Source organism: Typopeltis vanoorti, chromosome 13, assembly GCF_054136105.1.
Source record: "Typopeltis vanoorti isolate ZY-2024b chromosome 13, IOZ_Tvanoo_1.0, whole genome shotgun sequence".
In the NCBI taxonomy this organism is placed as follows: domain Eukaryota; kingdom Metazoa; phylum Arthropoda; class Arachnida; order Uropygi; family Thelyphonidae; genus Typopeltis; species Typopeltis vanoorti.
The window spans coordinates 125,627,240-125,652,282 of NC_143561.1; the positions used below are offsets into that span (position 1 = coordinate 125,627,240).

Here is a 25,043-nt window from a genome sequence, read left to right on the forward strand (position 1 = left end):
GTAATTTATTCACATTTTATAATAAAGGAAATAACTACACAATGATACTGCTGTACTTTGCAAAGGCATTTGACAGAATACTACATAGAAAACTATTACAAAAATTGGAGCAATGAGAATGGATATGAAGCTAGTGGCATGGATAAGGAGGTGATTGACAAACACCAGAGAGTAATATGTTGTGGAGTGGAATCTGGGAGAATGAGGGTGATGGTGGACTACTTCAGGTTCTGTACTAGGGCCACTACTCTTTGATTTGTATATCAATGATATAGGGAAAGATTTAAAGGGGGGGGGGATATTCAGTTGTTTGCTGATGTTAAATTAGGGAGGGCAATAGTTGATAAAGGTGGTGCAGATATTCTGCAAAATGTTTTAAATAAATTGGCATTATGGGCAAAGGATGATGATTATCAATATAATGTCGCAAAATGGCTGTAGGTTGAAAAGGTTACATACTGTGTATCACATTGATGAGACTTGAGGATAATGGTGGACAGACAGTTGAAATCCAGAGATTTCAACTGTCTGTCCAGCATATTGCTCAAAGGATTACTTGGATGTTGAAAAACATGCTAACAAGGAAAGATAGGGAAGTTAATATCCCTCTTGATAAGGTTCTTGAACTGCATCTTCACTACTGTGCATAGATTTGGCCACCTGGGTTTCTTGGGGGATCAGAAGGTAATAGAAAGGATTCAGAGGTGAGTGACCAAGCCTGTGATAGGTCTGTGGGATGCTTCCTATGAGGATAGGTTGAAGGTATTTGGTTACAAAAAAATTTAGTTGACATGATAGAAACTTAGAAGATAAAGTAGTTTTATAAAATTGATGCAAAGGAAATTTTTCAATATATGACAAAGAGAGAATCAGGGATCATCTGTTAAAGTTCTGCAGCAGTATGGTTAAAATTAATTCAAACTCACTAGTCTTATCTAATCCCACTCTTGTGATTAGATAAGACTAGTGAGTTTGAATAGCTGACTAGATGTCAATAAGTATCGGAAAGTTGTGTATGGGTGTGCAGGGTTCTTTTAAGAGGAAAGTCACTAATGAATAGTATGCTACTGAAGTCTGTTTTAGGGCCACTGTTTATCAAAGATGATATATGCAGCTGTTTGCAGATGATGCAAATCTGGAAAAATGATGAGGAATCGAGCAGATGCTGTGGCTTTAAAGGTAGGGATGGGGCAAATATTACATACCAAATACCAAACCAAAACGGTACGTTTTTCAGATATTTGGTTGCAACTGAATCAGTAGAAAGATTCGGTATTTGGCCAGCCAAACCAGAAAAATTCCTATTAAATGGTTCAAAACAAACGCAACCAATTGGGGAAAAGCCTCCCCTTATCTTGCACGACTATTCATATAGAAGGGTTTCAGCAGCTAAGGAGTAAACTTATTCCCTACAATTTCTCAGAATATTTAGAATAATAAGCGTCTCCATAGCACAATTGGAAGAATAGCAGAACATTGTGCCCTTCGATTGGAAAAGGCCTAAGTTCGATCCTCGTCGTGATGGGAAGAATCTTTATATGGACTTTTTCAATCGAAGGTGAGTTAGCCGATCTCAAACGGACATGGCAGGGTTTTTTCTCCCGGAAACTCGGGTTTTTCATCCTGCATACAGACAAATTGACCCTTCAGAACACACGCAATTTATAGACAAAAAATATCATTTGCGGTAGTAGTGGGCAGTAGATGGCGTTGATGTAGTACAGTGTATGATTGTAGTGGTGAAGATAGAGAGATGTACAGTGAATGTCCTCCCGCGATGAGTCTATGGACTCCTTGGAGGTGTCACGAATAATAACAATAATAATATTTCTTTCGGCACTGGCTACCAGCATATTCCTTGAAGAAGTTTTATTCAGATGTCAGAAATATTTATGAAGAAACTAAATGTATGCTATTCCAAAAAATTCATTTTCCTACATCATGATTTATTGTGAATTCATTTTGATTATTAAGTCTATAATTATTCTCAATATTTCACATTTTAAAATAAGTTCGGTTAATATTTTTGTTATTTGAAGAATTTGGCTGCATGAGACTGCCTCAAATTTGGGAAACCTACATCAAAGACCTTCAGCCCAATCACCCAAGAATACCACATTGCCCGCTAGGGGGCACCATCAGGACTTTAGGAGAAATAATAGCTTCCTGCTTCTTCCTCATTTACTGTTTGTTGTGCCTGCGTGCACGTGTCTTCTCCTTAAGTTTCTTGAAAATGGCAACGTGATGTTGCCGAAATATTGAAGTATATTAAAATTTATTTTAATGTATATCCTAGTTGACGTAATTTCCTTAAATTACTTAGTAAAAAATGCATAACCAACGTCTAAGCCTTTCCACGAGATTCACCCCTATTATCCTTGAATAATTTCTTTCTGTTATTCTTATCAGTTTACCTGACTGTAACTTTAATTTTGTGTCTTTGTATTGTTTTTGTATTAACCACTGGATAATATTGTTTTTACTTTTTATTTCAGAAGGGATTGATATTTCTTGAGAAAAGAAGGCTGATCTGAGGATTATAAAACATGTTATTAATTAACTTACTAAATTTTGCATACAAAACATGCTTGAAACATTCAGTGGTTTGTATTGCTGACATTCATAAATATAAGACAGGCATCTTATATCCAAGTAAGAAATTTTGTGGCTTACAGATGAATGTTTTGATGTTGGTGAGATATAAACATGTGATAGACCATTCTCATGTGCCAGAGATAATTGAAGAAGAATTGGATGAGCAGTTTGTGAAGGGCTCTGGTCCAGGAGGACAAAATGTGAACAAAACTGAAAATTGTGTAGTACTTAAACATATTCCTACTGGTATGTATATTTGCTCAAAATAGGATTTTTTTTTTTTTTTTGTTAGTCTATAATGTTACTTTACTATCATAAAATAGTTCTTTGGTCAAATAATTATTATATATAAAGAAAATAAAAATTGCTGTAATCGCTAGAGAAGAACTTAAGCCAAGCTAGATGTTAAAATAAATGTACAGAAAGTGGAGCAAATAAGTTCTTCTGCAAAGCCCCATTTGAGCATAAAATGGTATCGTTTTAAGCCATTAAGAATAAAAATTGGTTGGCTAAATTCTGAATTGTAATCCTTGTTCCTTCCAGTTTCGAGGTAGATACATACTAATAGTTAATTGTACATTGAAACCTGTGGAGAATTCATGACTAAACAAACACATGTAACCACAGTAATAAGTTTTAATAAGTAAATATTTCATCCTAAGTATCATAGAACATCATCGGTACAGTTAATTCAAACAATACTAGGAATAACATACAGTCAGGGTGTATGATTACAGTGGAATCCCTTGTAATCATGCACCCTACCCTAACTCTATGTTATTCCTAGTATTGTTTGAATTAACTGTACTGACGATGTTCTATGATGCTTAGGATGAAATATTTACTTATTAAAACTTATTACTGTGGTTACATGTGTTTGTTTATTTAGACATACTAATAGAGTGCGTTGCATGTAGGTGAAGATTGGACCTTCGATCAAAAACTTCATTTAGTTCTCCACATTCCTTAAAAATAATGTGAAGTTCCCCTTCCGGTTATCTAGCATTGACATTTAGCAGTCCTTTAGAAGGATGTGGGAAAATGTTCTGGAGGTATTCAAAAGCTTTAAAATGAAGGAAAGAGTACTGATAAAGGTATATTCTAGATGTTTGGAATAATTACTTGGAAAATAAACAACTGAGCAATGATAGAACTATGGTGTGGACAGACTTATGTGTTCGTCGAACATGTTTATTATTTTAACGGTATAATAGAACACAGAAACTAAGTAAATAATTAATTTATTAACTTGATGCTGATATTTCGCTGGTGTTATAACCAGCATCTTCAGAGCACAAAAACACTGTTTGTCACAATACGCGAGACTATAACAACATGGTGTACTTAAACAAAATTGTAGCAGCAACACAAAGACTAGAGTCCTGATTTTGGTGCCCTCTATCTGAAAAAAAAAAAAAAAAAATCATATATTACTAGAGTCCTAGAAAAGTGCTAGTTTTTTCTTAATATGACTGTCTCCCAGATCTTCGGCTACAGCCATATTTGTTGAGATTTGGAGTGTGTTTTAGGGCTTCTGTCACCTCTAAGAACAGTCTCTCTGATTTATATGGGTTTCTGCGTAGTACTTTTGTTTTTCCAGTTGATCCTGTGTGCAGGGGTATCCAGAGCATGGTCTGCTAGGCCCGACTTCCCATAATGATAATTCCGGACGTATCTTTTATGTTCGCTGATGCGGATGTTCACAGTTCTTCCTGTTTGACCGTAGTAGGATTGATTACATGAGCAGGGTACTTGGTAGACTCCTGGATGTGATAAAGGAGGAATGCTGTCCTTGGGTGAGCGGATGAGAGTAGCTAATTTGCTACATGGTCTGAATGTAGTGCATAGTTTATGTTTATTGAGAATTCTTGAGATCTTTTCGGATGTGCCTTTAATGTAAGGGATGGTGACTGTTTTGTTGTAATTCTCTGTGGTGGATGGTGGGAGGGGTTTCTTAGGAGTATTTAGTATTTTGTTTATTTTATGTGGATTGTAGCCGTTGGCCAAGAAGGTGTGGCGTGAGTCAGTTCAGCAGTAAGAGCCTTGTCATTGGAACAGATTGCTCTCGCTCTATGAGTTAGCGTTTTTAATATGCCATATTGTTGAGAAGGATGATGGTGTGATTGTGTAAGTATCTACCTGTATGTGTGGGTTTTCTAAAAACTGAAAATGATAAGGAACCATCTGGGAGATGTGTGATGAGTGTATCCAGGAAGGGCAGACAGTTGTTGGCTTCCAGTTCCATAGTAAAGTGGATTTTTGGATGTTGGCTATTTAAATGTGCTAAGAATGTTTTCAATGTCTCTGGGCCATGTGGCCAAATAGCAAGCACATCGTCAACATAGCGTAGCCAAAGTGTTGGTTTGAGAGTGGCTGTATTGATTGCTTGTTTTTCCAGGTGTTCTATGTAAAAGTTGGCTGGAGGGGGAAAGGGGGGAGCCCATGGCTGTCCCATCTATTTGTTTGTATATTTTCCCTTTCCATGTGAAATATCCTGCATGTATTGTGAATTTGAATAGTTCAAATATATCAGGGGGAAGTGTGACTTCAGTAGATTGAGGGTTTCTATTAGTGGTACATTTGTGAATAGTGAAGTGATGTCAAAGCTTACTATTAAGTCTGAGCTTTTTAGGGTAAGATGTTGTAAGATGCTTTTTAGGTGTGCTGAATTTTTGACGAAGGAGGGAGAATTGTTTGTGAGAGTGGTAGTAGCTTCACTAAATGTCTAGATAGAAAGAAGTTATGTATTGTAGTTCCTTTCTATCTAATGGTTATAAGAATTGCTTCATTAAAAGAACTTTGAGTAGTTTTAATATGTCTTCCTCTTCAAACACAGAGGAAATAACGCGCATTACTATCCCTTATGTACAAGGCATCAGTGAACGTATAGCAAAAGTTTTAAAACCACTGAATATTTTTGTTGCCTTTCTACCGTTTAGAAAAATCTCCACCTTTCTCACTTCTCCTAAGGACAAGCTTCCACATCTTAATCATCCAGGTGTCTACCAGATTCCGTGCTGTTGTGGATTATCTTATTTCGGACAAACAGGAAGATCCGCCTCTATTTGGCTAGAAGAACACCAATCTTATATCGAATACTTTAAACCTGAAAAGTCTGGACTTTCTGAACATGCCATCTTCACTAGACACAGAGTTCATTGGAGAAAGACGAGAGTTCTTCACAAAAGTCAGTTTCTCATGGAACGCCTTTATAAAGAAACATGTGAACCTCTACTTCATTCTCCTAACTTAAACAGATCTGATGGCTTACATCTATCCCCTTTATGGGAGATAGTACTTTACAAATCAGCTAATCTTTCCTAACTTTTTATTGTATTAATTTTTTTTTTTTTTTTTTTTTTTTTTTAGGAAAGTTATTGACCTTTTTAGTTATCTTACACCAGCTACTTAGGTGGCGCTTTTTGGAATTGTCAGTTAGTGTTTAATTTTGATTTTGAGCTTAATGTACTGAAGATGCCTGTGACACACAGGCGAAAATTATACTAATAAATAATCTTTCTATGTGAGTTTTTTCCGTTATTTATTGTGTACCAATATGTCTACTCACGATTTACCTCTTTTAAAACCTATAGAACAAGTAATATGTTTCAGTTATCATCACTAGCCTGATTGGCTGAATAGTTAACATACCTGCTCTCCACTCAATAGGCTGTCGGTTCGAATCCCATTGTGGTTTGTGATTTTCGTTAGGTGGGAGATGAATTTTATTGACCAGTTGTGAGACGACTAAAGTGCTTATTTGAGACCTGAAGGAACTTGAAAAAGTTCCATGTTTGGTCTCTGGAGAGGTTTTTGAACTATGTAAAATAATCCAAAAATCTATACATACATCTTCAAGGCCCACTCTTCCTAATTGGGTTGTGGGGGCAACAGCTGCAAGAGGAATTTCCAATGGTCACGATGTTCTGCCACCAAGCTCAGGTGTTCTGGTGGGATTCCCAAACGTGTCCACCCAAGGTTTTGGATATAATCTATCCAGCGAGTCCTTGGCCTTCCATGTGGCCTCCCACCCTCTGGCTTGGCAAAGAGGGCCTGCTGAGGGAGCCTCTCTTGTGGTATTCTGACCAGGTGCCCGTACCAGCGTAACTGTGATCTCTCAACATAGAGAAGCAGTGGTTGATTATTGAGGGTTTCCCGAATTGCAGAGCTTCTGACTCTGTCGAGTTTTGTCAGCCCCGCAACCCCTCGAAGGAACCTCATTTCAGCCGCTTGGATTCGTGTCCGCATTCTTCCCGTCATTACTCAACTCTCATGACCATAGGCGAGGATGGGGACATAGACTGTATTGAAGACAGCCAGCTTTGCCTTCTGGCTTAACTCCTGCTTCAATACTACTGAACGGCCAAGCTCCCGCAATATTGAGCTTGCTAAGCCAATTAGAGTATCTAGCTCTACGTCCCATTTTCCATCATTCGTGAATATGGACCCAAGGTATTTAAACTTCTCCACCTGTCTCATTGGGACTCCACTTACATTTAGAGTGCACTGGGATGGTTGTCTTGAGACCACAAATGTTGTTAGTTTTGGCCACACTGATCTTCATTCTGGCGTCTGCACAAACAGCTACAAACCTATCCAGGGTCTGCTGGAGGTCATCTGTGGAAGAGCTAAGCAGAACTAGGTCATCTGCAAAAAGCAGACGTCCAATGCTACATTTTCCAATTCTGACACACTCACTGCCTCGGCTGTGCCTATCAATCCAGTCCATAAATAGCATGAAAAGGAGGGATGACAGAACACACCCTTGGCGGAGGCCAACGGAGACTGTGAAAGGTTCAGACTTTGTGCTGTTTACCCTGACACAAAACTCTGGGCATTCATACAGGGACTTGATGGCAGCTAATAGTTGACCATCCACTCCATACTCCTGTCCACAAAACATGTGTAGACATTCTTGGCATATTCCCAAGATTTCTCAAAGACTTGCCTTAAAGTGAAGATTTGGTCAGTTGTGCTTCTACCAGGACGAAAGCCACATTGTTCTTCCTGGAACTTTGACTCAACTATGCTCCTGCACAGTCTTTCCAAGCACTTAGCATACCTTTCCCAGGCAGGCTGAGCAGAGAGAGAGAGATGCCATGTTAGTTACTGCAATCCTTCTAGTCTCCCTTCTTAAAGACTGGTATTATTATGCCTGTCTGCCATTGCTTTGGTGCTCGCCCAGATATCCAAGCAGCCTGACACACTCGAGTCAGCCAGAGAACACCATCTCGATTTAAGGCTTTTAGCATTTCGGGCCAAATTTCATCATCGCCAGCAGCTTTGCCCGATTTTATTGCTAAATGGACCTACTGCTGTGAGACTAGTTATTGCCCTGATCTGCACCTGTTGGATCCACAACTGCTGGGCCACCCAGGTTAAGAAGGCTCTCAAAGTATTCCCTCCATCTGTGGAGGATATTCTTCTCGGTTGTTAAAAGTGCACCATCAGAGGCCTTAATTGCCCTTGCTGTGCACGATTTCCTCCCTCGAAGGCGGCGGATGGTCTGCCAGAATACTTTGTTTGCATTTGCATAGGATGAGTCTAATCTTTCTCCAAAGGATTCCCAAGCCTTCTGCTTTGCTGTTTTTACTGCCATAGCAGCAGCTTTTCGTACCTCAGCATACTGCAAACGCATCTCAGGTGACCTGACTCTAAGCTATGTTAGGTAGGACTCCTTTTTTGCCTGGACAGTTTTTCGGACTTCTTGGTTCCACCAAGGTATTCTTTTCTCACTGCCCATTGCCACGCCGAGCCGCTTTTCTGCCACACCATGAGAGTGCAGAGGCAGTGACAGCTGTTCTGAACAGCTTCCATTCCTCCTCAACATCTGCAGTATGCTTGGGAATCTCTTTGAACCTGGAGGAAATGTCTGCAAAATTCTTCCTCACAGCCTCATTTTCCAATGTCTCCCATTTCACGCGGTATAGCTGCTCAGGCCTACCAGCATTGATGGTAGCATCTGATTTCTGAAGCCGTAGAGTGCACACAACAAGGTGGTGGTCAGTTGACAATTCTGCCCATCTTCTCCCACGAACGTCCAACACTGAGGAAAATAGGTCTGCTGAGACTATAAAGAAGTCAACCAGAGACCTTTGTTCTAGTGTATCCCTGTAACAGGTATACTTATGGACTTCTCGGTGCTGGAAGAAGGTATTCATTATGGACAAGCTATTAGTACAGCAGAAGTCCAATAATTTCAGCCCATTCGCGTTAAGGTCAGGGGCACCATTCCTCCCAACCACACCCCTCCATGTCTGGTCATCTGTTCCAGCATGTGCATTGAAGTCACCCATTAGCAGGACTGATTCCATATGCTATAGGTTACAAAAATCTTTCATGGGTAGGAGCCACATACACAATTTCTATTGAAGATGGAAATTAATATATGTAAATAGCAAAGCAGGTAGTATGGCAGGGGAATGAACTGAATAAATTTATAATGGGGTGCTTAAGGGTCAAAGCTGTATAACTGAGAGGAGACCTCCACATAGCCTTTAAAGGAATGCGGAGAACCGACCAGGACTTTTGACCTAATGTCCAATCCTCACCTTCTCGTGGTGCACCCTGTTGCGTATCTACTTTGATACTGAACGAACGAGGATGGGCTGGCAATTTGGGATTTAGCCGACCAAATTGTATTCTTATTGGTTAAACCAAAATAAAAAAATGATGGTACAACATGACAAAATTTCATGCCGGCTGGGGCGTCGCCCGGTTAAACAAGACCCCCGTTGTTTTTGCCAGGGAACCAGGGTGAACAGTGAAAAGTCAGCTACTGGAACAAATCTGAAAACAAACCCCACTTCAACATCACCAGAGTTAAAGATCGGTACTATCAACGTAAGAAGCCTGAATGGCAAGGAAATTGAGCTAACTGAGGAATTAGATAAGTACCAGATCGACATAATAGGGGTGACTGAAACAAAAAAGACCAAAACTGGTGAGATCTTTCTGAGCAATAAATACAAAATGTTATTTTCAGGCAATGATAATCAAGGAAAAGGAGTAGCCATAGTATTCAACACAAAATACGAGGCTAATCTTCTTGAATGGCAGTCAGTCTCAAGCAGAGTAATGTGGGCAAATATGAGAATGGGGAACTGGACAATGAGACTTATTTATGCCTATGGTCCCATAGAAGGTTCTACTAAGGTAGAAGTGGAGGAATTTTTTGACGCTTTAGAAAAAGCAACTGACACAATGAAAAAGGAAAAGTTGGTCCTTGTTGGGGATCTAAATAGCAGAGTAGGAAATGATTGTGAGACATACAGAAATATTTTGGGAAAATTTAGAGAAAAGAGCAAAGCTAATAATAATGGCAAATATCTGTTGGATTTCTGCTCAGGACATGGACTGGTTATTACTAATACCATGTTCCAACATAAAAATGCACACAAATTCACATGGAGAGAAGAGGCTAGGAATAAGAAAAGTCTCATTGACTATGTTATTGTTGATAGCGATGTTTTCTCCCTGGTGCAGGACACCAGAGTGTACAGAGGATTTGAAATTGGAAGTGATCACTATTTAGTCTTGAGCAGGATAAAATTGAATTTCATATTGAAAAGAATGACATGTAAGAAAGTTTTAAAGCGAATAAAAGTTGAGCAGCTCTCAGATGTGAACTGTAGATTAAAATACAGAATGATTATTGAAAAGAAAATGAAAGAGATTGAGAACAGGAATCAAACCTTGGAGATTCAGTGGCAGACTCTGAAGAAAACATTGACTGATTCTGCCAAAGAGACATGTGGTGAGGTTGTGTGCAAGGATAAAAAAATCAGAACTCCCTGGTGGACACAGGAAGTTAAAGAGGCAGTGAAGGAAAAGAAGAAAGCATATCAAAAGTTTCTGGCAAATAAGTCAGCTTTTACTCTTACAGAATACAGAGACAAATGTAAGAATGCTAAACAGTGTGTAAAACTAGCTAAACAAAAGTCATGGGAGGACTTTGGTAAGAATATAGAAAATAAATATCAAGGAGGTGGCAAAATATTCTGGAAGTTGTTGAAGAAGCTTAGGAATGGAGGAAAGAGTGCTGTAAAAGGAGTTAGAGATGATAAAGGTGACATGAAAACAGGAGAAAAAGATATCCTTGAAGTATGGAGTAATTACTTTGAAAAACTGCTAAATGAAACAAGCAGTGATAAAAAAAACACCGACCAGCCATGCAGTCAGGAATACATATCCATACTTGAAGTAGAAAAAGCCATCAAAGTCTTGAAATGTGGAAAGGCAGCAGGAGTAGATGATATTCGACCAAAAATGCTGAAGTATGGTGGTATAAGAGTCTTACAGTGGCTACACTGTTTAGTTCAGAAAGCCTGGACAAAGGGACGAATTCCTGATGATTGGAGTAGAGCTCTCATAGTACCCATATATAAAAAGGGAAATAAAACTGAATGTGAAAATTACAGAGATATTTCCCTACTGAGTGTTCCTGGCAAGATCTATGCAAGTATACTTTAGAAAAGGTTGAGAAGAATTGTGGAAGAAAAGCTTGGTGAAGAACAAGCTGGATTCAGGCCAAATAGAGGCTGTCAGGATCAGATCTTCACTTTACGACAAATAGTCGAGAAAGCATGGGAATATAACAAAGATCTGTATTTAAGTTTTGTTGATTTGGAAAAGGCATATGACAAGGTGCCAAGAGAGAAGCTATTCAATACGCTGCAGTTATATGGTGTCAATGGGGCATTATATCAAGCAATACTTAGTCTTTATTTGAGTTGTAAGTCAGCAGTTAGAATTGAAGGAAGTACAGGAAGATGGTTTAATGTTAAATCTGGTGTGAGACAAGGATGTACATTATCCCCTCTGTTATTCATTATCTATTTGGATCACATTATGAAGGAAAGTGGTATTAAACCTGATATCAAAATTGGAGATGTTAATGTCAGCTCTTTGCTTTATGCGGATGATGTTATACTTCTAAATAAATCCGCTACAAGTCTGCAAGATTCTCCGACTAATTTGAATAGCTGTTGTAATAGATATGGTATGAAGGTCAGCAATAAAAAGACAAAGACATTGAAAATGTCAACTGTGTTGTGAATGGAGAACCTGTGGAACAAGTAAAACATTTCAGCTACTTAGGCACGATTTTTACTGAAGATGGTAAATTAAATATAGAAATAGACAACAGAATTGGCAAAGCTGGTATGGTGCGAAGTCAATAGAATAAATTCATATGGAATAAGAGAGAAATTAGTGAACACTAAATTAGCTGTATACAAGACAGTGTTCAAACCAGTTTTAACTTATGGATCTGAGAGCTGGGTCAGAAGTAAAACACTTGACCAAAGACTAGAGACCGCAGATATGAGAGTTCTGAGAAAGATTAGAGGCGTGAACAGATGGCATCAATGGCAATATCATATTAAAAATGAGGATATTAGGAAAGAACTTGACATTGTCAGCATCCAGGAATGTGTTAGCAGAGCTAATCTTAGGTGGTATGGTCACTTAAAGAGTGGAAAGATTAGCAAAACAAGTGTTCTCTGCCAGGGTGGCAGGAAAACGACCCAGAGGAAGACCAAGATATATGTGGATTGATATGGTACAAAGTTCCTTAGATGATAGAAATATAAGATCTGATAGTGTTGGAGTCTTGACAAGTAACAGACTGATTTGGAAGAAAATTGTAGATAGGAAGTTAGTAATGATATAATATATTCATGTAGTACTGTCATATCCTGTACACCCCTTGAGGGTACATGGCAGGAATTTGATGATGATGAGAGAGAAATTAGCCAAAACATTTAACTATAAACTTAAAACAAGTAATTTTAGTTGTTTCATTAAACATATACTTTTAATTTATCTTGAATCAATCATTTTATAGTTTAAATCCATATATGCGGAATTACTTTAGAGAAAAAAAATCTTTTTTTTTTGAAGAGCCGGGGTTGTATTCACTGGGGAAAATAGCGTGATAAAGGCTGTTTCAAAGAACAGAGGTGGATGGAATGAAGTAGGTGAAATTGGGTCCATGAGTTTGGTGTTTGTTTAGTTAGAAATTTATTTTTCTATCTATACACTTAATTCTCTGTAAAGCAATAAAAAATAACTTACAAAAGTTCATCCATCTTGCTTAAGTATTTGTGACTTTGGTAGGACATATGACTCAGCACAAAGTAAGACTGGTAAATGATAAATTCTGTTCCAGAATATGATGTACAGTAAAAAACCTTATGCAAAGCTGAGAAAGAACAATCCCTCTGTTTAGTTCCAATGCAAATGAGATTGCCAGTGTTTATTTCAGACCTGATTTTTATGTAACTCATTTGTAATCTCTTCCTAATGATGATTGCCCTATTTTCCCTGATACTGACCGTCTACAGTCAGTATAGGAGACTGACAAAACTGATGAAGAGAATATACAGTCTATGAAAAGTTCAAAGTGTGTCTGTCTTAATGATACATCTTTTATGTATTCAGAATGCTTACAGAATACCATAGTCACCACAGTTATTGTTCCAAAAGGAGTTGACTGGAAACATCAGATAAGGCTGCACATTCAACAAATGATTCTGTAACAATTTTTTTTCTTGCTGAGAAGGAAAAAAATTTATGTGCTCTTTAGTTCTTATTATACCTAAGCACGTGTGTGTTTACACATGAAACATCGTCACAGCTACACTGTATATATATAAAAAGAGTATATATAAAGAAGTATGCCTCACATCAAGTTACTGTAATATTCTTTTTCAAGTATGTATAATGTAATGTCATACATTATTGGAAGGATTGCAACCCAGTCTCTGACCTCATCATTAAGAGTTTGACTTGAGATGCTGAGTTAATTCAGTGGCAGAAGTTATATTTCCATTTCCAGTGTTTTTGTTGGGAAAAAACAAGTAAATTGTATTCTAAGTGTGAGCAAACAAAAGTCTGCACATGATATTTTCATGATTAGTATGTTTGTATACAGAGGCAGTTTGCCTCATCACCAAGATATTTTATCATGTGCAAACTTTTGTCTAATAATTTTTTAGATTACTCTAATCTCAAATCATCTGTATAGAAATTGGAGAACTCTTCCCTGGATGTCTTTGCTGAAGAACTTCTTAGAGAATAAGTCTTCTAGAAGCTCTTTAAAAGCAGCTGCCTAAATAATATACAGCTAGAGATAGTGTAGTACAAAAATATAAACTTGCCAAGGTTATTACATGTTCAGGAGCTTGTAGAAGAGATTGTCTTTGACATGCATACCAAATGGCAGTCTGACATTGTATCAAATTGTATATGTATTGCATCATATTTCCCAAACATGGGGGAAAGATGCTGGTTCACATAGCAGTTATGCAAGAATTTTATTATAGAACCTAATTAAATTAGAAATGTTGACTGAAGCAAGTGAGTAGGTTCATTTGGTTTGATGTAGACTGAGATAGCAATATATAAATGAATTAGTTGTAATTTTTATTCCAATGATGGTTGGTATATGCCCATTGAAGGATGTTTTCCCTTGCTGAAGCATATACCTGTGACATACGAAGCTTTAAGTGAATAAATATATAGATGAAAAAAGGAATATCAATGTACATCCATGTTGTAGACAATAGGATATGGAAGATAAGGTTCACTGCTCTCTCTTATATTTATTCTATATTGACAAATACATGCAAGAAATGGATGCTGTCAAAAATGAGCTCCAGTAATCTGGTTTCTGTTATATCTGAGGCATCAGTTTGTCCCACCTTAATTCTGAATAAAGATTTTTTTCTAGTGAAAACATGAAGCCAGTGGTGAGATAATCGTGGCTTGTCTCTCAGTGACTCATGCAGGTATGACATGATCGTAATGCCATCAACAATAAAGGGCATTGGCTAAAATTGAAGTTATTCTGTTAACTCTTTAACAGAAATACAAAAGATAAAAATGAAATTATGAGTACTTAATTATTTCAATTTTCTACAAGAACTTAAGCTTTTAATTTTTCCTGATGAGGTAAGTTTTCACATAAATGAACTAATGGAGGTTTTGATATTCAGCTACTCTGTCCTTACATATATAATTATGTTGAAAGATTTTTTCACTTGGTTATACTAGAAATTAAAATGCCAAGAAATTATATTCTTGGTTTCATCCTTTATCCAAGTGTAAGCAAACAAAGTTTGGGCGTGAAGTCACTTCACGACTGGTATACTTTTATATAGAATCTAATGACTTCACATTATTAGCCTTATTGAAGTGACTTCATGCACAAACTTTGTTTGCTTACATGGATAAAGGATGAAACCAATAATATAATTTCTTGGCATCTTTTAATTTATAGTATAAACAAGTGAAACAGATCTTTCAACATCTATCTCTAATCAGAGTATTTCAGTAATAAGATGTGACACCTTTTGGCTACTTGTATATAGAATGACTTCTGCATTACTTCTACCAAGGTAGAAGTAATGCAGATGGGTCTGGTTCCCACTGATGAGACTTTAATAAAGGTCGAAACCAGTCTGGGTAGTGGCCCTTCTCATAATGCATAACATTATATATGTGTGTTGCATTATGTGATACTAAGGCAATTGATGTGAAGACATTAGGCTCTATATAAAAGTATTCCAGTCATGAAGTGACTTCACGAGCAAACTTTGTTTGCTTATACTTGAATAAAGCATGAAACCAAGAATATAATTTCTTAGCATCTTTAATTTATATATAATTATAGATGAGTTTTTGTCACTTGAAGTAATATTTATTCTCAATTTCGATCAGCACAAATTTTAAATTCCATCTTAAAATTATGGCTAGGTAGCTTGGAGAAGCCCATGCAAGAATATTTAACAGTTATAAGGTTCAGAGGTCAAATTTTAGTCCTGTTAGTCAAGGACTTTTAAGTTAACAGGACTAAAATTTGTAAAGATTTGCTATGAGGCATAAATCAAGAAGTAATATATCTGAAAGCAGAATAAGTCTAGAGTTTTGATAGATGCATGGACTGACATGTAGCAACAATAGTAACTTAATTGCTGCTTGGTTGGCTCAAGTGTTCAGTTTATATGAGTGATCTGAAAAGTTCTCGGCCTCGACCATAGATAGCAACACTATTGGCAAGATTTTTTTTTTCTCGTTGGTAGATCTGTCGTAAGCATCCATGTGTAATTGCAAGTCATTCTATCAAATAGTTTGTTTTATACAGTTGTCTGAAGCAAAAGTGTTCTGTATCCCTTGAAATGGATAAAATTGAGTATCATGCAGTTATAAAATTCTTTTTAAAAGAAGGTTTAACGCAAAAGAAATTCATTCGAAGTTTATGGGTACTCTTCTCCTTCGTTTCTGACAATTAAGAAATGGGCTGCGAAGTTTAAACGAGGCCATACCAGCCTTGAAGATGATCCACGTGATGTCCAAAAAGTGTAACAATGCCAGAAAGTGCATGATAAGATATTGGATGACCGACGAGTCAAAGTGCATGAAATTGCTGAGACTATATAGGCATTTCAAAAGAACGTGTAGAATATATTTTGCATGAAGAATTGCAAACAAAAAGGCTTTGTGAAAGACGGGTGCCACGCTTGCTCACAGCAGATCAAAAACGCACTTGCATGAAAATCTCTGAACAGTGCTTGGAGCATTTTAACAAGAATAAAACTGATTTTGTGTGTCGATTTATTACTATGGATGAGATTTGGATTCACTATTCCACACCAGAATCCAAACAGCAGTCAAAACAGTGGACAGAAGCCAGTTTCATCAGCAGGAAAGGTCATGGCTTTAGTGTTTTGGGATGCTAAAGGCATTCTGTTCATTAATTATCTTGAAAAGGGTAAAACAATAACCGGGGAATATTATTCCATCTTTTAACCAGACTAGACAAAAAAATTCATGAGAAAAGACCCAGTTTGCAGAAGAAAAAAAAATCATCTTTCATCAGGACAATGTACCTGCCCACAAAAGTGTTTTGGCAATGGGAAAATTAAGGGATCTGCACTATGAATTGTTGGAACATCCACCCTATTCGCCAGATTTGGTTCCCTCTTACTCTTCCTCGCTGGGCAGCATTTTTCTTCAAATCAAGAGGTGATTGCAGCTGTAGAGGGTGGGGGGTAGTTTGAGATCTTATTGAGAACCACTACAGGGATAGGATAATGGCGCTGGAGCATCGCTGGAATAAATGTATTAGTCTTAAGGGGGGATTATGTTGAAAAATAAAAATAATATAAATTAGTTTATTTCCTTGTTAGGCTGAGAACTTTTCAGACCATCCTTGTATTTGCCCCTCAACTCAACAGGCAGTGGGCTCAAATCTTACGGTGGTGGTGGATGAATTTCAGTATTTGGTGTGAGACCAAGCTTTTCCATTTTTAATTTTGGCATTCCTAGATTTTTTTTTAAGTGCTTAGTGCAAAAAAAAAAAAAAAGCATTGGAGTCCTGAAAAAAACTGTTCAATGTTTGGCTTTCTTCATTCACTTCTCAAGTTACTTGATCTCTGGCAGAGAAGGATTTCTGGATTGTCTAGCTTTGGCACACCCACACAACTAATACCAGTGTACTTGATGCTAAACAGACTTTTCATGGGCAGGATTCACTTTAAAAAACCCTACTGTTTTGGGATAAAAATATATATATATATATATTTTTTTAATATTTTTAAACATATAATTTTGATAATGGTATTAAGCAGATTATGTTCATCCCATGATCGCAGAAAAATGCATTGCTGGATTCCCCCCCTCCCCATGTAATATTTGTAATAGGAAATATTAATGCCAAGTTTTCAACGTGGACTTAAAAATACATTTAATGAATTTTTGTTTTGATTTTTAAAATACCTATAAAATGTTAAGTTACATAAATCTAAACTTCCTATTCTTCCATTTTGACATCCTTATATTTTATGTTTTAACAGAATGAAAAAATGTTTACTTTATGCTTTCTAGAATATATCAAGTTATAAAGGTATAGCCATGTGGAAATGGTTTTTGCACCAGGTAGCCCAGAGAAAGGCTATTATACATTAAATTCTAGTCCACAACTAGAGCAACTTTTTTGAAGGCTTTCTTCAATCACTTCTCAAGTTACTTGATCTCTGACAATTAAGGTGTTTAATTCCACATCTCATAAAAAAAAAACAAGTAGAACTCATACTATTACTGACATTGATGTGAGTGTCTGGGCCATATAAAGATTGCAGTTTTCTGCCCTTCTCTTGGAGAGCTTGCCCACTTCCTTGAGAGAAATAAAAATACACCAAGAGAATTTATTTCGTTTTTAGATGCGAAAAGTTTTCATTGTTGCATTAAAGTCATTCAGAAATTTCCTCCCTTTCCTGAAACAAGTTTCTCATTTAGCAATCTATGGCACATGAGCAAGTCCAAATTCTAGTAACATTTGAAATTTGGTTCATGAAATATCCAAGAACATTTTGAGATTTATTATTATGTGGACACCTCCATGGAGGCTGAAAACTCATTGTGGACAACACAATCTATCAACCTCTCCTTGAACCCATTAACAGACAAAGTACTCACAACTGACTCTGGCAACCCATTCCACTCATTCACAACTCTCCCAGAATAAAAATCTAGTCTTGACTACTAACCACACCTTTATTCAACTTCCAGGGATGATCCCTTGTTCTGGTTCCCTTTAGTCAAGTGCTGAAACATTTCCCCTGCATCTACCCTATAAAACCCTTTATGTAACTTAAATGTTTCTATCATATTCCTTGATTTTCTCCTATCAACCAACTTCTGCAATCCATCCTCAATCTATCCCCATAGGGAACATTTCACAGGTCACTCGTCTCTCAATCCTCTCCACCGCTTCCTCATCCCCAAGAAACCAGACTTGAGCACAATAATGAAGATGTGAGCATATCAAAGCCTTATAAAGAAGAATAACAAATTCCTTATCTTTACTTGTTAATGTATTCTTCAATAGCCAAGTAATCTTATGGGCTACCTTAGCAAAAAGTCATTGCCATCAATGTGATACACAGCTTGTAATCTATTTATTCCACATAATCCTGAAAACTCTCTACATCTCCTTAATTACTACTCTACCTAATTTTGCATCATCAGCAAACAACTGACTATTTTCTTTCAGGTTATTTCTTATATCATTTATGTACAGATTAAACAGCAATGGTCCTAGGACTGAACCTTGTGGCACACCACTAGTCACCTGTTTTCGCTTCAATTCTACCCCTCCAGATACCATTTTTTTGAATTCTATCCAGCAGACACCCTCTTATCCACTTTGTCAGTGTCATATCCATCCCCATTTATTCTAATTTGTATAACAGAGCACCATGTGGTATTCTGTCAAATGCCTTTGCAAAATCATTGTATAGCCTTTTCCTTTATCCAACTCAGCTGTTACTCTATTATAAAAAAAAAAAAGGTAGTAAATGACTAAGGCATGACTGACCCTTCACAAAGTCATGTTGACCCTCATACAGTATCGCTTTTATCTACCTATTCTTGAATTCTCTTTTTGACCAATTTTTCTATTACTTTACCACCACACCTGAGATACTGGTCTATAATTTGTTACTGCAGTCTTATAACCTCCGTTATGCAAGAGAATTATTTTGCCTGGCCTCTTTCCACTCCCTTGGATTTCTACCAGAGCTTTAGTAATTATGTAAATTTTTCATGTAGTACTATCATATCCTGTACACATCAGGAATTTGATGATGATGATAGTCAAAGGCATTGCCAGTTCCCTTGCACATTCTTGCAAAACCCTAGCTGATATCCCATCTAATTCCACAACTGTACTGATGTTGAGATTCTACATCCTATGAACCTCCAGATTCATCCACCTCTGTTCCTACATTAGTTACTGTCACAAAGGTTAAAGCAGTAACCTCGCTAGGATGATGTACCCTTACATAGTGGTCACTCAGTAACTCAACTATTTCACCTGCTTCTGTCTCCTCCTGACCATCATCACTCATTAAGGTTAATATTCTATAGTCATTCTTCCTCTTACTTGTCACATAATGAAAGAACTCTTTGGGATTTCCTTTGACCTGCTTGGCTAGATTCTTCTCATAATCTGATTTTGCCATGCTGGTCACCTTTCTTGCCTCTTGTAGTGTTCATGAGTTTGCTGTCACCTTTCTCTTTGTATACCTTCCACAGCATTTTCTTCTTCTAACTCCTACCCAATTAACCCTCCTTACCCTAGGTATACAATTTAATACTGCTTCCTCTAGATGACCCTTAACTATATCTAATGTACTACTTACCTTGTAGTATTTTATGCCATGGCATATATTTAAGCTTCTTCCTACAGTTTTCATAATTAGCTGCCTTGTAGTTCCACATATTCTTCCATTCTTGACAGAATATTCCTCATGTATAATCTCCCAAGTCAAGATTACATGGTCACTTTCACCAATTGGAGGCAATATGGTCACCTTTGTTATGGACATGGATTTGTTCATCATCCTTGAAGAAACTGATATCTTTCAGACATTCTAGTGTGCAAGCAGTATTATTAGAGAGAATGTATGTGCAATTTGTTCCATTGCTGAAATTTCATTACTTGTAATCTAGACTTCAAATGAGATATAATTAAACACTACTCTGTGCAGAGATAATTACTAAGGAAAAAAATATATATATATAATTTCCGTGAAGGATCTTCCTCAGCCATAGCCAAGTTAGCCAGTCTTGGGCGTGGACAGCAGGGTTTTTTCCCCAGTTTATTCTGGGGTTTTTCATCCCACAAAGCAGGCAAACTGGCCTTGAGAACTCAACACTATAGCCATAGGATACACCGGGGCATAAGGCTGACCACCTTATCCTGTAAACGGAGTGAGGTCCGATGATCAGTGGACTCTCGACACCGCAAGGTAAAAGAGGGTATAAGGAAGATGAGATGAGATTATTTCCATACTACAAATATCATGCTAAACTATAAATCTGAAATCCTGTTCTTGTCTGATAACAGACAAGAACAGGATTGTTGTCTGATAACAGATCCAATAGTAGTTAGCACTTTGAGTAAAAAAAAAAAATTAATTAAAAAAGTTATATATTTATATATACACACATATTAGAGAGAAAGAGATAACAGTATTCTATTATTTAAATATTGATACTTTATTTTAATATAGGTATTGTTGTAAAATGCCATCAGCATCGTAATCTCTTGCGTAACAGAGAAACAGCACGACTGCTCTTGCAGACACGGTTGGACGAATTTTATAATGGTGAAATGAGTGTTGCTGCTCAGAAAAAAAGAATTTTGCAAATTAAGTCCAAAAAGAACTGGAATCGTGCTGAAAAACTTAGACGCATCAAGAAAGAATTCAAAGAGAGAGAAAATATGGACTAAGATTTATTACCTTGCCATGAATTTTTTTTTTCCCTGATCTGTTGATATTCAGAAATATTTTTCGTATTAATAAACATACTTTAAACAGTAGGTATCTGTATTATCGTGCTTTTAGAAGTATTATATCGGGTATTAGAGTCTTGATAACCCAAGCTCTGCTATCCTTCAGTCTCCAGTTTATAAAAAATAAAGATAGAACAAAATAATCACAATAATAAAACCTTTGGTTTTTCCTATATAGATTTATTTATGGAAGACATTCTTTACACTAGTGGCTTCAGTAACTGCAGAAAGAACTAACAATTTTTGCCTTGATATTTTGGTAGTGTTGTTAAATAAGATTGCTTTACAGAGGGATTATGCTGGAGAATTCTAGAAATGTTAATGTTAATAGTGATTGGAACGTTTCTACAATTTGTCACAGCTGTCCATGAAACGTGAAGGTATTATCTCTCTCTTTCGCAGGTATTGTTGTAAAATGCCATCAGCATCGTAATCTATTGTGTAACAGAGAAACAGCATGACTGCACTTCAGACAAAGTTGGACGAATTTTATAATGGTGAAATGAGTGTTGCTGCTCAGAAAAAAAAAAGAATTTTGCAAATTAAGTCCAAAAAAGAACTGGAATTGTTCTATTTTTGTTCATCTTTGACTTTATTTTTATTATTAAGACTTTATATTTATTATTATTATTGCCTTTATTAATATTATTTAAGAGTACTGACTCAACCAAATATTTAAGAGTACTGACTCAACCAAACCAAAAGCTGTTGCTATTTTGCTGAATTTCAAACATCAGAGCACAAAAACACCTGTCACAACACAGAGCAGTGCTTCCCAAACTTATAGATGTAAAGGCCCCTTTGGAAAAATTAAAATATTTCATGGCCCCCATTGGAAAAAAAAAAAAAAAAAATCTTAATACAGACATAATATTTATTGTATTTATATTCAATACAAAACATGCACAGTGAATATTGCAAAAATCAAATGCAAATATTACATTTTTAGCATCTTACAAAAAATAAAAATTAAATGTTTCTTTTAAGATAAAAACATCTACTTAGTCTTAAAACATTTTACGTTTGTTTTCATTATTGCACGACCCCCCTCAACAAAAACTAACAGCTCCCAAGGGGGCCGTGGCCTGCAGTTTATAGGAAGTGCTGACGTAGAGCACAAACTTGGTGTTTGGAGAACACCAATTTTGTCTTCAAAAGGACAAAACTAACTTCCTAGCATGGTACATCCTATCCTATAAGACTAAATTTAAATTAGGCTAAAGGTGGTCTTAAAATCTCTCAAACTTTTGGAAATTAATGTAGCCATACTTGTCAAGTTTAGAGAATGCTTCATTGCTGACTTTACAAGCTTCTCTGTAGCATGTTTCTTCCATATAAGGAATGTTAATAGTCCTCACATGGCATAATGATGATGACATGCATTTCTTAAATTCCTTGAACATGTTAACAGATCTTCCAGTCTGTCGTTTGAAGGCACTTTATATACTCCTATTTAAAATGTAGATAAGGTATGCCATATATGCTTAATTTTAGCTGTCAGAGAGAGATGCTTCGTTGGAATAGAAATTGATGGTTCTATTAGAGCAGGGGTGTCAAACTGGCAGCTCGTGGGCCACATGCGGCCCACGACGCCTCAAGGAAAGATGAAAAAAAGGATGTTGCTTTTTATAATAAAACAGAAATACCGTATTTACTCGAATATAACTCACCCTTGCATATTACACGCACCCCTGATTTTACTTTACGAAAAAATAAATTTAAAAGTTTTGCATATACATCGCATACGAAAATAAAGTTTAACCACTTTCAAGTCGGGGCGATAACTCGCTCCCTGCGGTAAACAACATGCCCTCTCCCAACTGCCAGTATATTGCAGATGTAAGGAAAACAAGTAGTTTTATTGTACCATTGAATAAAGTACAGAGGCATTTGGTGTCTGTGTAATATATTTCTTTAGTGCAGTTAGAGACAACTGGGATAAACAAGGCACTAACTGATGAATCACATGTCTCCTCCCACATTAATCATGCTGTTTAGTCTCAAGGGGCCTTTTGCCGGTGCAACATATGGTTGCACCGGCAAACACAATATTTAACTAAAAACTATTGTTTTCAGTAAGATGTGTGTGAGTGTGCCCACCAACTTAAACGCAGAGCAACAATAAAATTAATTTCAGTTTAATTTGGTTTAAATGCCATCTATTGTAAATATTCATTAAAAAAAAATTCGCTAATGCCTTTTATTCCCGTAATAAAAATATTCTTTATTTTTTTTTAGTTCTCATAATCATTATATGTCTTGTAATAACTTAGAATAAATAAAATTTTTGTTATTAATTTTCCAATTTATTTATACTCATTCTTTCACTTCCCTTCGATTCTAGTTAGTAAAAGTTTTTTTAGTCTAAACTTTTTAGCGGCCCACTTGAGATACACTTTTATAGCGAATGGCCTGCAGTACCAATTGAGTTTGATACTCCTGTATTAGAGTTTCAATAATATCATTTTTAGCGGCCCACTTGAGATACACTGTTATAGCGAATGGCCTGCAGTACCAATTGAGTTTGATACTCCAGGTGTATTAGAGTTTCAATAATATCATATTGTGTGTGGGAGGGGGATCTGTGAATATATCTGCCTTTGTGAGTAGCTTTTCTCTATAAGAGTTACCATTTGAAAGATGTGTTATTGAGGTAGGTGTGTTATGACAGGTGTCTAGAAAGGCTATACTGTTGTTACTCTTTTTCCATAGTAATTAATGGATTCATGGATGTTGATAAAAGAATGTGTCTAAGCCAGGAGATCAAAGTTGAGAGCACATAAATATATTTAGCCAGCTACAATGCTCTTATAAGTGGGGCTTCGTCAAGAGCATGCTTTAAAAACTCCCCATGTAAAAATTGGCAGGATGATGAGAAGGGAGACCCCATTACAGTACCCTCTGCTTTTATATTTTGTTCTTCCAAAGCAATAAAGAAATGAGAACATTTCTTGATATATTGGATTATTAAAAACTGCATACATTAAGGTAAGCTGTTCCACAGAAGCATAAGATGAAACGGAAATGCATGAGAGTAGTAGGTTCAGTGAGTCAGCAATTCAACTGCAAAAGGATGCTGGACAGCTGTTTCTTGAAAGTTTAACAGAAATGGGGGAGCATAGTTGATGCCATTTCTAGAGAATATTATTTCTGCCACCCATAGAAATATCTAGAAGAGATGCAATGCTGAAATTCACTATCTCATAAGACGCTGGCTGAATAGCATCAAGAATATTTTAGAGAAGTTTTAGGCACACTACTCCAAATGTTGTATTCCAAGGTTGGGCAAACATGGGATTTGTACAAAGTAAGATTGAGGATGCTATAGAAGTGGTGTGATTTTGACAGGAAAGGTTTAACAGTCGTTAAGCATAATCAAAAGTAAGGAAAGAAGAACTAAAATCTTTCTTTATTGGGAAAAAATAAAGACAAAGCTTTAGAAGCAATAAAAGCACTGCATGGTTTTTCATATGAGTAGGTCAGTGAGAGAATATAGAGAAGAGAATGAGTGAAATAACAGAGCCCCGAAGAATACAGAAGGAATTACATAGAAATGTTGTGTATTGTATATTAATTTGTGAACAGGAAGTAAGGGGCAATGCTTTCTTTACCTACCCTGATCATTGTTAAGTGGTGTTGTTTAGTCAACTATTATTATGCAATATACTTTTAGAAATGTTTCTTGTTATGTCACAGATACATACAAGAAATATGGCAACCAAGATCAGAATTAAGTGCGATGTAGCATGCGTTTAATGTATTTGTTGCCAAGAGTTGAACAGTTTATGGCATGAGATCGAGAATGGAGAAATGTTTCATAAGAGAGTATAAGAAATGAGAGTCGTGTCAGGAGCGAAAGAATGAAGTGATTGATAATAATTATGGATATAAAGCAGGATTGTCAAAGTTTTGATTTTTTTTTTTTTTTTTATGATGCAAAGAAATCAAAGGTTATGCTGCACCAGGACACAGCAGTGCATAAGGTAATTGGTCTGTAGGACAATCACAGACATCCATGCCCTTGGCTGGAGAGTGGATATGCTAACCACTCAGTCGACCAAGCCGGCATTGTCAAAGTGTTGTG

At 36.6% G+C, this 25,043-nt stretch overlaps 2 protein-coding genes across 4 annotated transcripts in view; both read left to right on the forward strand.

The window, feature by feature from the left end:
* LOC150100520 (mitochondrial ribosome and complex I assembly factor AltMIEF1) overlaps positions 1-2,628 on the forward strand; it is a 60,572-nt gene extending 57,944 nt beyond the window's left edge. For 2 of the 3 annotated variants that reach the window (XM_090403033.1, XM_090403034.1), the window contains exon 3: positions 2,496-2,628. In XM_090403033.1, coding sequence (XP_090259159.1) covers positions 2,496-2,534 — 39 coding nt within the window. In that variant the 3' untranslated portion in view covers positions 2,535-2,628. The remainder of the gene's footprint in view (positions 1-2,495) is intronic. The other variant, XM_090403035.1, reaches the window with a different exon arrangement.
* On the forward strand, positions 2,547-20,986 carry LOC150100521 (mitochondrial translation release factor in rescue). The gene is made up of 2 exons (XM_090403032.1): positions 2,547-2,841; positions 20,676-20,986. The coding sequence occupies exons 1-2, from the start codon at positions 2,547-2,549 to the stop codon at positions 20,894-20,896; spliced, it is 516 nt and encodes a 171-aa protein (XP_090259158.1). The 3' UTR covers positions 20,897-20,986.
* The last annotated feature ends 4,057 nt before the right edge of the window (positions 20,987-25,043 follow it).

Excerpts from the sequence above, each read along its gene's own strand:
- LOC150100521 (XM_090403032.1), top strand. The coding sequence starts at position 2,547 with ATGTTATTAATTAACTTACTAAATTTTGCATACAAAACATGCTTGAAA. Across the intron at positions 2,842-20,675 it reads ACTTAAACATATTCCTACTG|GTATTGTTGTAAAATGCCAT; the intron begins GTATGTATATTT and ends ATTTTAATATAG.